At 41.1% G+C, this 16,124-nt stretch overlaps 1 protein-coding gene and 1 long non-coding RNA gene across 2 annotated transcripts; both read right to left on the bottom strand.

Moving 5' to 3' along the window:
- Positions 1-10,090: 10,090 nt before the first annotated feature.
- On the bottom strand, positions 10,091-11,012 carry LOC136351815 (uncharacterized). The gene is made up of 2 exons (XR_010735040.1): positions 10,608-11,012; positions 10,091-10,460 (listed from the first exon to the last, which is right to left on the bottom strand). It is a non-coding gene; the product is annotated as an uncharacterized lncRNA (long non-coding RNA).
- A 353-nt stretch (positions 11,013-11,365) lies between these two features.
- On the bottom strand, positions 11,366-13,729 carry LOC4347710 (proteasome subunit alpha type-7-B-like). The gene is made up of 3 exons (NM_001422930.1): positions 13,472-13,729; positions 12,977-13,391; positions 11,366-11,810 (listed from the first exon to the last, which is right to left on the bottom strand). Exons 1-3 carry the CDS (start codon positions 13,642-13,644, stop codon positions 11,649-11,651), a joined length of 750 nt encoding a protein of 249 aa, NP_001409859.1. The 5' UTR covers positions 13,645-13,729; the 3' UTR covers positions 11,366-11,648.
- Positions 13,730-16,124: the final 2,395 nt, after the last annotated feature.

Below are 16,124 nucleotides of genomic sequence, written 5' to 3'. Positions count from 1 at the left end.
AGCTGCGGCACGGGCTTCAAAACATTACGTGTGTATGAGAGGTTAGACCATATATATTAATTGAGTAGTATATATTTATAGGTAACTATTGTTGGATGAGCTATAAAATTGACTATAAAGAATTTGGAGCTAATATCAAAATTGCTCGGTATACTCATAGTAATAAGAGTATATAATAGGTTTCTTCCAGATGAAACTATTTTTTTCTCTTTCCATAAATTTCTTGATAAATCATCAGTTTTTTCTCTCATCAGTTTAGAACACTCGGAGGGAGTAACTCCCAACCGACACGGCGCAGGGAGGAATTGAGCGAGACTCCGATGCCGCCAATCCCAAACATTGTCGCAACAAACTTGGTGGGCTCAGCCGCAGCGCCGATCATCGACGTGAATGACCTACAGCAACGGCACTTCTGCAAGACCAACCACACACACAGACACACACGTACGTACGGGAGACTGGAGTGAATGCACGGGAGACGGCCGGTGAGCTACCTGCCTGCCTGCCTAAGCTGCATACATAAATGGCCACAGCTGCACCGACGCATGCAGCGGCGCCGCCCGGCCGTCCGGCCTGCCGCTGCCGATGACGGTGACGAAGCTGGGTTGGTAGCCAATCCCCCTTTGTTAATTGGATCATTACTCCATCCATCCATGCTACTCCTAGAAACTAGTACAGCTCCTACCGGTGAGAGCAAATACTGAAGTGGAGGGGAGAAGAGAGGAGAGAGAAGAAGCGGGCTGTAAATTTACAGCCAGCTTAAACATAAGAACCAAGAAACTATGTGAGAGAAACAAATAGATCTTATATTATTTGTAAAGAGTTAACTATTATATAGGTGGATTGAGAGAATACTACAAGGAATCTTATAGCCAATAAGTCGATTGTATTATTAGCCTTGCTCTGAGTGAAGATCAGCTATTCAGCTAGCTTTAATCAATGAGACCATCATCATGCTCATGACTGATGGGTTGTTGACGCTGGGGACAGTTCCAGATTAGATTAATTACCTTGACCGGCGTCATTAAACAAGGACCTTAATTAAGTGGCCCCCCTTCTATCTATCTATCTCCTCCAGGATTAATGAAGAGCCAATCCGGCAACTTCCCGCACACCAGCCAACTTTTAATTAGTGATTTTATTTTCATATATCCCTCTTGAATTAATGCTACTACTAGCTTCTCTCTCTGCCTATTTTGCTTCTGGTTGACAACTTGAATTGACAACGGGGATCACGACCTGATTGATGATCGTCGATCGACAGTTTCTTCTTCTGTGTACTCTGATCTTGGTACAGTACACATGCTCTTATTTTTCCAAAATGTGAGGCTATGTTTAATTATCTGGACATGAAGAAAAGTAGCCTTTTTTAAAAAAAGTTGGGATTTTTTTGGTACTTTCTGCATGCGGTAACAATGAATGAATTTGTTACACATGTGAAAATGTATCGAAATTATTATACTTTTCAGTAAACACAGCGGCTATAAATCCTGGTAAAACCACGCGAAATGCAAGCGTAACGTCCAAACAAACCAAGCATTATATTATATTTATATCAAATGCAAAAAATATAGTTTTTGACAATAGTATAATCTTGACTTGAGATATATATCATGCTGCAGTAGTGCTGCTGCTAGTGATGAGGCACAAAACAATTCTGTGTGCAGGAGCTAGCTGAAATGGTTGTTTCCTCTTGATCTTTGTATTTTTCTTTTCAGTTTTTCTTTTTGTTTGCAGGCTGCATGATTACGTCACCTTGAACCTGCGAAGTTGATTCCGTCAGTTCAGTTCCACCGGTTTTTTTTTTTTGCCATTTTTTGGTGGTGTTTTTAGGTGCTCACGTATGTGTCTTTATCCTATTTCACTTTCTATCAATTAAATGAGACACAGCAAGCTCTTGTTTGAGGAAAAAAAAAAGGTTAGACGTTTTTACAGTATCTTAGGTAACTTTCGAGTTGTGCCAATTCGATTGATGGCGAAGCCGCCACGTATTTCCTTTTATTTTATGATTGAACTTTTTTTTGTACTTGGCATGAATTGTGGTTGTCTTGAGTGAAGGAAGATATGGCGATAATCTCTCTCACATCCATTTATATTCCTACGACCTTGAAACAGTGAACGAAGGTCATATGTACTGATTGATCAAATAAATGGAACAAAAGGAAAAAAAATGGTATTTGTGCAGCTGCAACTAGATGATCATTGGTTGCTTTCATAGAAAGAGTTATTAGCAAGTATGTAGTCGCTCACTCTATACGCTTCATATTATAAGTTGTTTGGCCTTTTTACTAGTTAAACTTTGTTAAGTTTGATAAAGTTTATAAAAAAAATTAGCAACATCTAAAATATCAAATTAGTTTCATTAAATTTAATAATGAATATGTTTTGATAATTAGCTTATTTTGCATTGAAAATAGTCCTATATTTTTATGTAAACTTGGTCAAATTTATACAAGTTTGACTTTAAAAAATTAAACGACTTATAATATAAAACAGATGAAGTGTTTGATAAAAAACGACTTACAATATAAAACGGAGGGAGTATTTGATTAAAAAAAGGCATGCCAAATATCCCCCCCACCCCACCCCACCCCTGAAAATAAGCTGCATGTGTTTTTGTTTTCTTTTTTGAAAGAACTGTTTCTGATTCTACTCATTTGCTCCATGGCGATGATTGCGCGTCATTGCTTCCACAACTCGCAGAAGTTGAAAAATTCTGTAGCACTAGTGGCACAAATGGCTTATATATCTGGCACACATGACACAAACATATATATGTGCAAATCTTAAAGCATGAGACTGCTTCTTCTTTCTTAATTTCAAAACCAAACCATGTGCAGCACTAATATTAAAAAAATGTTACTTTTAAAAAATCTAGGTCGCTGGTATACAATTCTGGTGCATATTATAAACCAAAGGAACAAAAATAATCGACATGGCTTCTCTCAGTAGTTGGATCAGATTGATTTTTTTTCCCCTGATACCAAGCTGGGCACTATAAAAACATGGAGAACGAGATAAACAATTTATACAAGAGAGGAGTCCTTTTCTTTTTGCCTACCTACTGTTACATCATTCAAGCTAGGACGCCAATTTTGGGCAAGTTCCAATCGGTAGGCATCAGAAGCTAACATTGATCCAGACGTTCTCTTGCCCTATTTTTTTCATCAATTCTTTAAGTTTACCATCTCTCGATGTATTCACATTTATTTTTCTCTCTTCTCGTCTGATTGATTGTTGTCTTCTGCAAAATATAATCACTGCAAAATTAATTATATCTCTTCAGTAGTTTGTCCATAATAAACTATACAGTCATTGTTATGGATGGGATCCATGAAGGAAATATTTTATAAATTGGATACGGTTGAAGTTCAGCATCTGAGGGACTTAATTATAAAACAATTTCGTTATGGGATAGAACATAGCCGTCGAATTGAGTCGCTATTGTGACGCAAAACAACGAACTAATGAAGCGTTTTCATGCGCATCAGTTGTCAAGCGTTAGTCATGCTGTTAATTAGGACAAGAACAAGTGAGCTATAGCCATCACCAATTTCTATTAGAATTTCCTCTCCTTTTTTTCAATATGGAATATTAGACGAATTCCCTTTTGTTTTCTTTTTCAGATAGCATGGTCTATATCCTAGCTAGACCACTGTATCTTGGTGGTTGCAAAGATTAATGGAGACAATAATAATTCAGCTCCCAACCTATGTGCAAGTGTGAGGATGGTGACACAAGGATTCTCTCTCTCTCTCTCTCTCTCTCTCTCTCTCTCTTCTCTTTCTTTGGGTAGGTACCAACAACGCTTTTTCCAACCATCCAGTACACCCTTCGATCGATTTCATTGATGTGTTTGTTATTTGGTGTTTGTTGCGGTTGTTGTTAGGAGTTACTATTTCTTCATTCCTCGGCCCATTGCTGGTACAACTGTTGCGCTCCTGTTCATTTTTTAATGCATGCCGAGTTAAAGGGTAAATTATAGCCTTTTAAGTATTTTTTTGAATGCATGAATTTCGTACGAGTTTTCTGAGGTTTCCAGAGAAATCTGTTCCATTATTGAACTGAACTGATTTCTCAATAATCGAACTGATCACTTGAATGTGCCAATTAGCGCACGGTCGTAAATATTTTTTTCATAGCTTCTAATACAACGACATGCAAAATATTTTTTGGGTGTTCGAAAAAAAAGAAAAAAATCAGTTGAATTTCAGTGAAATTCGGGAAAAAGATTTCTTTGTTCTGTGAAGGATGTGTGAGGGCTACCAATTGCATGGAAAATGACGTGAATGGCAGAATCGATGGAGAACAAAAGTGATGTGGTACAGCACAGTTATTTAACATGAACAGATACAAAAGTGTCATGACAGATTGACAGAACAACAACAACCATACAAAACGAAATGACAAAACAAGAGAGCTGATACATACTACCAGCACTTAAAAAAAACATTAGTGCAGGGGTGGAGCCATCCAATGGGGGAAACGGATATATATATGAAGATAGCAATGACAATGAGAATTATATGGATGCAGCTGTTTGGAGATGGCAAAAGTCCAGGTCACATGGCCTTCAGTTTCTGGGTAGGGAGACAAGGACATTCTTGCTGTTGCTCTGTCAGAGAGTGGCACTGTTCCTATCACAGGGTGATGAAACCTGGATGCATGGATTTCGCAGATCCTTCTCTTGATTGGGTTGTTGGCTTCCAATCATTCACTCGTCCATCCATTCCCTGGGTTCATGTGTTCAATTCTTGAATTTTTGATCCTATAGAAAAGAGTACTTGAATATATCACAAGTTTTAGAACTCCGTCACACTGGGTATATATGCTATGTCCGGTAATGTTCTCGGACGATTGTATCACCTTGATGTAATTCAGGAATTAGCTAAGAACAACAAAGCTTCCGTCATTTAAATATAGTATACATGTTGTGTGCAAAGTTTCTTATCAACTTGTAAAATGTTCCATTAAATAAGACACATGTACAATGTTTAGGTAGCTACTTAATATCTTTATTAACTGAACAACATGAGCCCTGCCAAGGATATGCACCCAATAGGCAACCCAAGAGTACACATCATCGCCTTTACCTAGTTCTTAGTTACAGTATAATTTACCAGCAACATGACGCAAGTGAGAGATATTTTCTAAGTAGTACTACTAGATTAGATTGATCGATATTACTAGTTAAGTGTGCCAGAGTGGAGTGCCTAGCTAGATAGATATGCACACGATAGTCCTGGTTGGAAACTGACCGATTGGTTAAAGTTTTCAAACGTACCAAAGCTATCCATCTTGATTGCCAATGTTCAGAAATTCAGAACCAATGTCACTAACACCCTTCATTCGTTCACTGATCGTACCATCTCGGATGCCCACATCACCACCAGCACCTTATCACAATTCACACATTGAGAGGGAAAGAAAAACAGAAATTCTCCGTGCAAATCCACATCATGACCACTAGCTAGCTAAGCAAACCACTGTATAACAGAACGTGCAAGTTGTACAAGGCATTTTTTTCTCTCTCATAATAGTGGACTTGACCGAATTAGTGTCAGGGATTATCTACTTCATTATATATTAAATATTTTTTAAACATAAACTTAACAAATTAATATCTTAAAAGTTAAAATAAACGGTATAAATAATACAATATATTTTTTAAGACGTGGAACAAATAATCTACGACAATAATTCAATAAAGTAGCTGAAATGAATAACACCTTTGAAACTTAAGACTTTTGAAAATATCTATCTACTCAGCTCTACAAAGGGAAAAGGTCAAAAGTTCAGTAGTGATGTGTGCATGCTTGGCACCACTTTGTGCTTGTTTGGCAGAGGCCATAAATATCTCATCTACAGCAAACCTAAAATATCATAAATAGCGCCAACTCTCTTTGCACTGTTTGTGTGCGATGTGTACCAGCCAAGAGAGGCACTTGTAAACCCAAGTGGAGTAACCACCTCAATCACCCTTGTGCACCAGGGCAGTGCTGCACACTTGCGGCCTGATTGACACAAGAACTTCAGCTGCATGATGTGAGGTTATTTTAGCCGGATATCATTGGCTATTTGGCTCCAATATATACTGAAATATTAGATCTGCAGTTTTGCTTAACATATGTGCTGAGTGTCATGTTGTATAGACGGGGTTAATGTTTTCATGGTATTTTATGCTACCGCACGCATATTTCCAAGTATTAAGTACTTCGAGGTATCAGAAAATTTAGTGTAAAATTTAGGTGACTCGAGGTACTTTTCCAAGGACCATAATATTTCTCTTATTAGAGTCCCTTCTCAAATACGATGAAAACATTTCACAGCGGGCGTCCGATGTAACAAGAAATATGGGGTCGTTGACAACACTCCTCCATGCCATCTATTTGTGTCGTCTCGGCGCTCTCTCTCACTCAAGGATACGCGCGTTCTATCTATCTAAAATTCCTTATATTTTAGGACGGGTGAGTAATACTATATAACCTGTCTTAAAAGTATAACCCAAACATGATGAGGACATACACCGCTGAGTCACCAACAGTGCCGTTAGGTGTGAGTCCAAGTGTGCGCACACGTAGGACTGAGGTTGCTATTGCATATGCTAGCTGCCGTCTCTCCTTATCCTCTCCTACCTGGAAACTAACGCTGCCACCGACCGGTGCCGCAGGAAAGCGACGCCGCTAGCTGCATCTCCATCACCTCCAATGTAGTGATCATATATATATGCAACAACCTTATCTCCCTTGCATTTTGCATGCCCTAAGCTACCTTGTCACGGCCGTAAAGTTGCCTTTTTCCCGTTGCTGCTGCCCCTCTCACGGCAATAATCATTTGCTGATCCTAGCTACTTGCAAGGCGAATCTTGGACCAAAATCTCCAAGCATAATGAGAGTTTTGGCTATTTGTGTGGCACACCTAATTACATGCATGGTGTGTTTGCTATATAATTGATTAATTACTCCATTCTTTCTAAAACATAAGCACGTTTAGGATTCAGAATTTATACTCTTACCAAATATAAGCATCTCTGAGACATTGATTTCATAGAAAATATAGGTAACTTAAAAACTGGCCACTAAGATAAATGAAAGTAAATATTTTTTTTCTCTTTTAATCTTAGTATTTGCTAAATAACCTATAAATATCTATGTTTTGAAACACAGAGAGTATTTGATTAATTAGTTTATTTGGTTTTGATTTGTCTCTTTGATTAATTTTTTTACTTTACATGTGTATTGTGGAGTAGGGAGTTGATGGTTGCTTTGACTTAACGCTGTGATTTGTCTCTCAGTGTGTGATGTCCTGATGGGGTTCATGGAGTGTGATAGGTTTGGAGGATTTCGGTGTCTGGTAATTGCTCAACCTCTGGCTAATTGTATGATTAGCTCTTGCGACTGCTTGACCCTACTCCAAATAAAATTATGTCTAAGCTAGAGGAAACACAGCCGTACCACTTAGCTCGTACTACCACTAATTTGGTCGATGGATATGATCTGATTGTCAGTTAAACCAACCTGATCGGATCGACACCAAATGAATATTGTTTTCTACTACTGTAGTATGAAATTTTGAGAGATCCATAACCACTGCACTATTATGGTTTTAAATTTTCCATAACCAAATCATTTTTTTCATGAAATTAATATTCTCATTGCTAAGCTAGATCAATTTTCCCAGGTAGTATAACCAGTTGATAGCCTAGATTGGGTTGGTTGGTACCGGTGCTGCAACTTTCCCTTTCTGTCCGTGTCCTCTTCTGTGGGCCCGGGCCGTGGTGGGCCCCACATGGCATGGAGCGAGGCAGTGGCTGGTCGGGTGCCAATGCGAGGCAAGGGGTGGGACCCACTGCGCCTCCAGTCTTATCCGAAACCGTGGGCTCCCTTTTCCTGATCTGGCAAGGTAATCAATCGACAATGGATTGCCACCAAATTAAGAATTAATCAATTGTTAATTCCAGTTTCTTAAGAAAATGGTTAATTAACACATAATGTCATTACCCATTACTGCGTCACACCTCCTTCCCCACTGTCTCCTCCCCTCTGGTCAACTCTAGTTGCTTCCAACGTGTTGAAAAGTATATTGCTTTTTCAAATAATTAAAAAAAGTTTTATTGCTGTAGCTATTTGGGTACAGGCCAGCTACCCATTAGCAGCATCAGCATATATATATTGTATCAACGTCTAAAACTTGGTGCAGAACGGGGAGAAGGTTACGACCAAATTGCCCAATGTTGTGCCTGATTATTTTTGCTTAATTATCTGCTTCTCGAAAAAAGCAAGCAGCTAAGAGTGACAGCACCCTGTCACGTCAATGTGATTGTGTAACGGCGTCCGGTGCATCAGATCAGCTGATCAATCGCAATTGCATGCGAATCACCGTACTTATATTGCTAATCGGGGTGTGTGTATCCACCGTCCAATCGAGATCCAAGGGCTCAGACCCAACTTACTAATACGGTAATATCTACAGTAGCTAGCAAGTTACTAAGCTTTAGAGGTTGGAGGAGCTGAAGATTCTGAGAAGCGGTTTACTAACTTATTTTGAGATATTGTAGTTAGCGAGTCTGAATCTTGACAAGAATCTATGTCATTTAGGGTGAGTTTGAGGAATAGGGGATTAAAAAGATTAGAAAGATATGCAAAACGAGGTGAACCATTAGCATATGATTAATTGAGTATTAACTATTTTAAATTGCAAAAAATATATTAATATGATTTTTTAAAGCAACTTTACTATAGAAAATTTTTGTAAAAAAACACACCGTTTAGTAGTTTGGGAAGCGTGCGCGCGGAAAACGATGTGCTATCTCACTCAATGTCCATGAAACGAACGCACCCTTAAAGAATTAGAGATTTAATGAGTAGCTGCAGCCTGCAGCTGCTAAAAGCTCGTGAAGGCGTCACAGATACAAGTCGGCTGCAGATGCCTTGCTATTGCTTGTGGGCAAGCTTGGTGTATGTATATACATCAATATGTGGGTTGTGTTTCCTAAAAATATTTTATGTTAGAATTCCACAGCCATTTGTGTATTTCAGCACGTCAGATTGGTGCTATTTTTCAATGGCACCAGTGACTCGAACGCAGTATTATTTCCGTATAAGAAAGGGCATTGTTGCAGCAGCAGCAGCTGTTGATGATGATGATGCTACATGGCGATGTGCTGGATGGAGAAAGTCGCTTGCCTGACGAAGCACAGTAGGAGCAGTTATGTTGGCTGTTTCCTGAATCTGAAACTGAAGCCGTTAGAATATTCAGATATGCATCTGCGAAATTCAGCTTCTTGCTTTCAGGTTTGCTCTACCTTTGGATAGAAATTGAAAAGAGAGCGTGGCTCTCGCAAGATTGCAACTTGTCCATTGACTCTTGAGTGCAGAGATGACGAGTTGCAGAAAGCAGCAGCGTTATCAGATTAGCTGAAGAAGTTACACACACCAAGAAATCAAAATTAAACCGGCATTATCAGGTGAGATTATTATTTGTTTCCAGGTGACATTAGCAAGCACGAGTACAATGGAAGACTGTTTTTAATATTTGGCAGGTACTTACGTAAGGTTCAGGTATAAATAAATTAATATGTGCCCAATTCAAACGGTGAAATCATCGGAGCACCGCTGAAAAAGGCACACAGAAGTGACAGCCCACAAGGCACGAGAGAAAGCAATGCAAATCATTTACAAATGACTTTGTCTGCCTTATGCCTTAAACAGGTAAACACAACTGCCAAACACATAAATGTCATTGTCAATAAACTGATCAGCAGAAACAGGGTTCCGGAATTCCAGATGCTACTGAACCAATGAGCATTGAAACCAACTCTGCACCTAGTTACTAGTTTACTACACCATAAATTAAACAGGGTCCAGATGAGTGGCATGAGCAGCAGGAGACAATAGACTTTGTGTTTAGTTCACGCCAAAATTGGAAGTTTGATTGAAATTGGAACGATGTGACCGAAAAGTTAGAAGTTTGTGTGTGTAGGAAAGTTTTGATGTGATGGAAAAGTTGGAAATTTGAAGAAAAAGTTAGGAACTAAACCAGGCCTATAAATCTTCAGAGCAAAAATTGAGTGCAGAGAGAGAAGAAGGCATAACAACCTGAAATCCATTAGCATAGCAGAAAGAATTTGATGCAACAACCATCTCAGAGAACAAACATTAAGGCTGCATCTACACATTACAACATACTCAAATGTTCATGGATTCAGCAACCTCCTTATAAGATCTGAACCTTGTGCCATTATTAATCATCATGTTAGTTCCCATTACAGGCTTGAACAAAATTCAGACATTCAGTCGCATTCTTTAGTGCAGTAGCAGAAGGATCTGATGAGAAACCGCATCTCCCCCTCGTGGCGCCCTCGCTGACGCAGTACTGGTTGCATCTCGTGCTTCTGCACAAGAACAACATCCTGTACATGTCGCTCGTCCACTCCTCGCAGACTTCCTTGTTCCCACAGCCTGCAGAAAAAGGAAAAGGAAGTTTCCTTCAGTTTTGGTTTAGTTCTTCAGTAAATAATTTTGTTTGTTATTTTAGATAAAAAATATTGGAGGATTTGGTTTCATTTATTCGTCATTGGTTTTATTTGTTTCAAGACATGGGCTTACTTGGAGCAAAGAAGATTGGCATGAACAGCAGTAGCAGGAGGCACAAGAACAACTGCACCTTGGCAGCCTCCATGCCTAAAGAAAACCTTCTAATTCTACCTATATATGCAATGTATCATCTATTGATCTGTGGCATATCGACATATCGTTGTTCTTATAACAGCCGACCCTGAAGCTTCCCTGTTGTCTTCAGCCAAAAGAACGAAAAGCAAAGGCAGGTGATGCAATGCTACCATCTAGCTGGGACACGCATTCTGAAATCTTACAACGAAAGCAGTTGCCCTACTTGGGATGCATTCTGAAACCTGACAAGAAAATCAGTTTTGTCATCAGATGAAGATGACAATTTCAGGCATGTAAAAAAAAAAAAAGGACAGACGGGAGCATTATGAATCTTACAACAAAAGCAGTTGCCCTACTTGGGATGCATTCTGAAGCCTGACAAGAAAATCAGTTTTGTCATCAGATGAAGATGACAACTTCAGGCATGTAAAAAAAGGACAGATGGGAGGACAAGTGCGATGCATCATGTTGCTTGACAATATATTTCTTGTTGCAGCTTAATAAGCCATGGGTGTGTATCCTGCGGTTAGCATAGGGCCCGATCTGTTTTCCAGGCCTCGGCTCGTACGTGCTGGGGTGCAGATTGCCCTTACAATAATGATGGATTATCTTACAATAATTTCAGATAAAGGAAATCATAAGAGCTAATGATGAATAATCTGAGCTGCACAACATCTAGGCATCTAGCAAAGATTAGAAACGGAAACATCATGCTCCACAAGATTTGACAGTTGCCCTCAAGACTTAATGAAGTCTACAGTCAGCCTAAGGAGCCTTTTGTTCAAAAGAAGCCATGTATATAGAAAACAAGTACATCACAAGGCATTTGGGTCTAAGGGATCTTGATGTGCAATAAGAATAGAATCATTCACTCTCCAAACAATCTAGCGTTCCTCTAGAACAGTTAAAAACAGTGCTGTGGAACACAAGTAATGCGCTAAATGTGTTGATGGAATGAAAATTTGGTACAGCGAAGAATTAGGTCTCCTTAGGGGCACCCTTCTTTGCAGCCTCAGCTGCAGCTTTCTCTGCCTCGATCTCAGCAACATATTCGTCGATTTCAGCCTCCTCGAGTTGGCGAAGACCATCCTTCTGTGTCATCACTGCAATCTCGATGTTCTTTCCGCCACTCTCAACAACCTGTGCAATTTATGTCAGTTCGTCAGTAATTGCTTGACAAAAACAATCTAAATAAATGCAACCAAATACCATACTAGCGTAGTGGCATAGGCCAAAGACAAATGAGTTCAAGTAGTGAAAAATAAGTCATGTTCACATGGTCACACTTAACCATGAGATGGCATTTTTTTCTAGATAGCCTCTGCATAAGGCATACACTCAACCATCTTACTACAAAGTTTTTAGTCATAGTCTACAAATACCATGAGAGGATATGACAATAGAGAGCCTGAACACTCGGATGCAACCTATACTGGAAACAAATATGATGCATGTGACAAAATTAATTAAAGCATCAGGCTTCTGAAATTTATAAGAATTTAGGTCCTGAAATCCCTCAATTTGTTAAATCTGAATTTAGGTCCTGAAATATAAGAATTTAGGTCCTGAAATCCCTCAATTTGTTAAATCTGGTATCATGCTTATGTACATTCTTGGAATCAGAGCAGAACGCCAGAGGATGTGAAGGATCATCTAATAATTGCACAATAGGCCTAAAGTCACAGACCTTTCAGAAGACGGGATTCAATAAAAACTCCCTATAATTTGTGGTTTTCTTAATTAAAATGGTTGTTATCCATAACACTCGTTCTATAGAAGAATTTTACAAGTGTGTTATTAGAAGATTCACGTGTACCAGAGATTTTTACCAACAAGGTTTAAGGAACTTCAGTTGTGTAGATTGACAAAGCACACTAGGCTTTGTCAATTTGGGTTCAGAATACTCCAAACATACAGTGGCAAGACATACAAAAGTAAAATCTCCATGGATGGGTTATGGTATGGTATATAAAAGATTGCACCCAATGTCTAGATTTTAATATTCCCAGGGGCACTTCAAATACATTTATCTTAATGAACCACACAATTCAGCATTACAAATTACCACTGGGAAAACATTACTCTTACAACTTCTACAATTAATTAATTTCTTCAAACATAATTGATTTCACCATGACACTGTTGATAGATGAGCAAGCCAGCAAGGTCAAATCAGGAGTACATTTCATATGTCTGTTATTTATATCGTTCTACCTCTGGTTATTCCTAAATCATGTCAAGCACTATTTGTAGTCTACAATTGACATCAAATAAACTGCTGAGGAAGCAAGAGAAACAAAAAATACCTCAAGGAGAGCACGGATTGCGAGCTTGATGGTCTCTTTGCCAGAGGTCTCCTTGTAATTCTTCTCCAAGAACTCCCTCATGGAGTTGGAGTTCCTCCCCGTGGCGTTGGCCTTCCACGCGGAGAAGGTGCCGGAGGGATCGGTCTGGTACAGCGCGGGCTTGTCGGTGTAAGGGTCGAATCCGACGATGAGGGTGGAGAGTCCGAAGGGGCGGACCCCGCCGCTCTGGGTGTACTTCTGCTGCAGGCCGGCGATGTAGCGCGTGATGTACTCGACGGTGACGGCGTCCTCGACGGTGAGGCGGTGGCTCTGGCACTCGACCCGCGCGCGGTTGATGAGCACGCGGGCGTCCGCCTTGAGCCCCGCGCACGCCAGCGCGATGTGGGTGTCCAGGCTAGCGATCTTGCGCACCGACCTGCGAATCGAATCCCCCACCGGCGAGATGAGATCTATGGGGGTGTATGGGGAGAGAGGTCGCGAGGAGGTGATGGGTACCTGGAGTCCTGGAGCTTGGGGGTGGACTTCTTCTCGACGCCGAGGACGACGGTGTCGGAGCCGCGGACGCCGACGGCGGCGTTGCCCTTGCGGACGGCCTCGAGGGCGTACTCGACCTGGAAGAGGTGGCCGTCGGGGGAGAAGACGGTGATGGCGCGGTCGTAGCGGGCCATCGCCGGCGGGTCTAGGGTTCCGGCGGTGGCGGAGCTTGGTGGGGAGCGAAGACTAGTTGGGCTGCTGCTGCTGCTTCTTGGGGAAGAAGAAGACGTCGCAGACTCGCAGGCTTGATGTGGTAGGCTTCCTGGATGGGCCGACGAGCTCGAAATCGTTTTGCGTTACGATTCTGTTGGACCAACTTTTTCTATATGGGCCTGGGACGATTTGCAGGGAATAAAGGAATAAGATCACTTTGACTCCCTCAATTTACCACCGAATCTAAATCGTATCCCTCAACCGCAATACCAGAAATCTTGACCCCTAAACTTACGAAACCGGTGCAATTTGACTTCCTTGGTGGTTTTGGAGGGCGGTTTCGCTGACGTGGCCGCACACGTGGCAATGTTGACCTGGTCTTTATCCCACGTGATATTAACGTGGCGCTTAGGTGGCATTAAAAGAAAAAAATATATGTGGGTCCATTTGTCATTAAAAAAAATTGTGGGACCCACTAACATGTAGGTCCCACATGTCATCCTCTCTCTCACTACCCTTCTTCTTCCTCCTCTCTCCCTTATTTCTCTCTCTCTCCCGCCCTTACATGAGCCGGCGGCAGGCTCTGCACAAAATCATTTGCAATGTTTGGTTAAAATCATTTGCTTGACAAGTCCTCATACTCTGCACAAAATGGATTAATTCTCTCTGAGCAAAATGAGAGAAGTCCTCAGACTTTGCACGCCATAAACATCACTACATCAAACTGAGCAAAATGGACTGTCTCAAAAAACAAAAGACCCATGAAATTACTTGAAACCAATCAACCATGCAGCATCTAGCTAGGCAGCTACTCTTCCATCACGAGATGGAGTTCCTCCACCTTCTCGGCCCCTTCCACGTCGGCGCTGGACATCTTGGCCAGCTTGCCCAGCTTCTTGCACCTGTTGTTCCACGCCAACGAGAGCACGAGCGAATGGGGATCGAAGCCTGACCTGATTCGTAGAGGTAGAGACGCCGCATGGTGGATTGGGATCCAGAGTTAGGGCGAAGCCTAAGCTGAGCTGCTACGCCTACGCGCCGCCGCGCACTCCGGCGAGGCACCACCACGCCATGCCGTGGATGAGGAGATATGTTGATCGCTGTCCTCCGGTGGCGCCTTGTGGTAGGGTTCGCTCCCTCCCTCCGCCGCCCCCGCCATTTCCGCCTTCCCCGGCGGCGGCGGCGGTGAAGGGCGCGAGCACGCACCGGCCATTGCCCGGCGTCGCCGCCGCCGATCCGGACGCCCCTCCCCACGCACAAAGAGAAAGAAGAGATAGAGTAGGGAGGAGGAAGAAGGGATAAGATAGGATGACATGTGGGACCTACATGTTAGTGGGTCCCATATATTTTTTTATGTGAATGACAAATGGGCCCCGCATATATATTTTTATTTTAATGCCACATAAGCGCCACGTCAATGCCACGTGGCACAAAGACCGGGTCAACACTGCCACATATGCGCCACGTCAGCAAAACCACCCTCCAAAACCACCGAGGGAGTTAAATTGCACTGGTTTTGTAAGTTCGGGGGTCAAGATTTCTGGTATTGCGGTTGAGGGATACGATTTAGATTTGGTGGTCAGTTGAGGGAGTCAAAGTGATCTTATTCCGGGAATAAAGTGGTCGGATCTGATTTGTATCTCTTAAGGAATAAGTTCACCAGAGGTCCCTTAAATTAACACCGAGATTTTTTAAAGTCCCTTAACTAGAATGCTAGAAATGTGTAACCCTAAAATTACTAAAACCGTCCGTAGAAGGTCCCTTGGCAGTATTGACTCAGTTTTTGCCCGGTTTTGCTGACGTGTCGCACTGTGGGGAGTTAATAGACGGGGTTAACGGAGGGGAGTGCAGCTACCCGGACCTCCATTCTCTCTCGCCCACAGCGATCACCCACCCCCATCCCCTCATACGCTTCTCTGCCCCTTCCTCCTTCCCTTATTCTCTTCCTACTACACCATAAATTTTTTTAAAAAAATATAAGAAAACAAAGTTAGAAATTTTTATGTATGAAAATACCATGTATAAAAAATATTTGAATTCAAATTCAAATTTGAAACTTGTATGTAAACTTTTGACTTATAAACTTTGGTCTATAAACTAATATTTGAATTTAAATTTGAATCGAGTATGTAAACTTTTGACTTATAAATTTTGGGTCTATAAACTTTAGGTGTATAAATTTTATATGTATAGAAATACTATATATAAAAAATATTTGAATTCAAATTCAAATTTTAATCGGGTATATAAACTTTTGACTTATATACTTTGGTCTCTAATTAGGTGTATAAAATTTAGATGTGTAAACTTAAGGTGTACAAACTTTAGGTGTATAAATTTACTAAAAATAGGAAAGTAATGCGGTACCAAAAAAGAAAACCACGTGGAGGAGGGGGTGATCGATGTGGGGAGGGGGACCGATCGTGCCCAGCGATCGATCGCCCATTAGGGCAAGTTTAGT

This window comes from Oryza sativa, chromosome 9 (assembly GCF_034140825.1).
Source record: "Oryza sativa Japonica Group chromosome 9, ASM3414082v1".
Lineage (NCBI taxonomy): Eukaryota > Viridiplantae > Streptophyta > Magnoliopsida > Poales > Poaceae > Oryza > Oryza sativa.
This window is presented reverse-complemented; position numbering and strand designations above follow the sequence as displayed.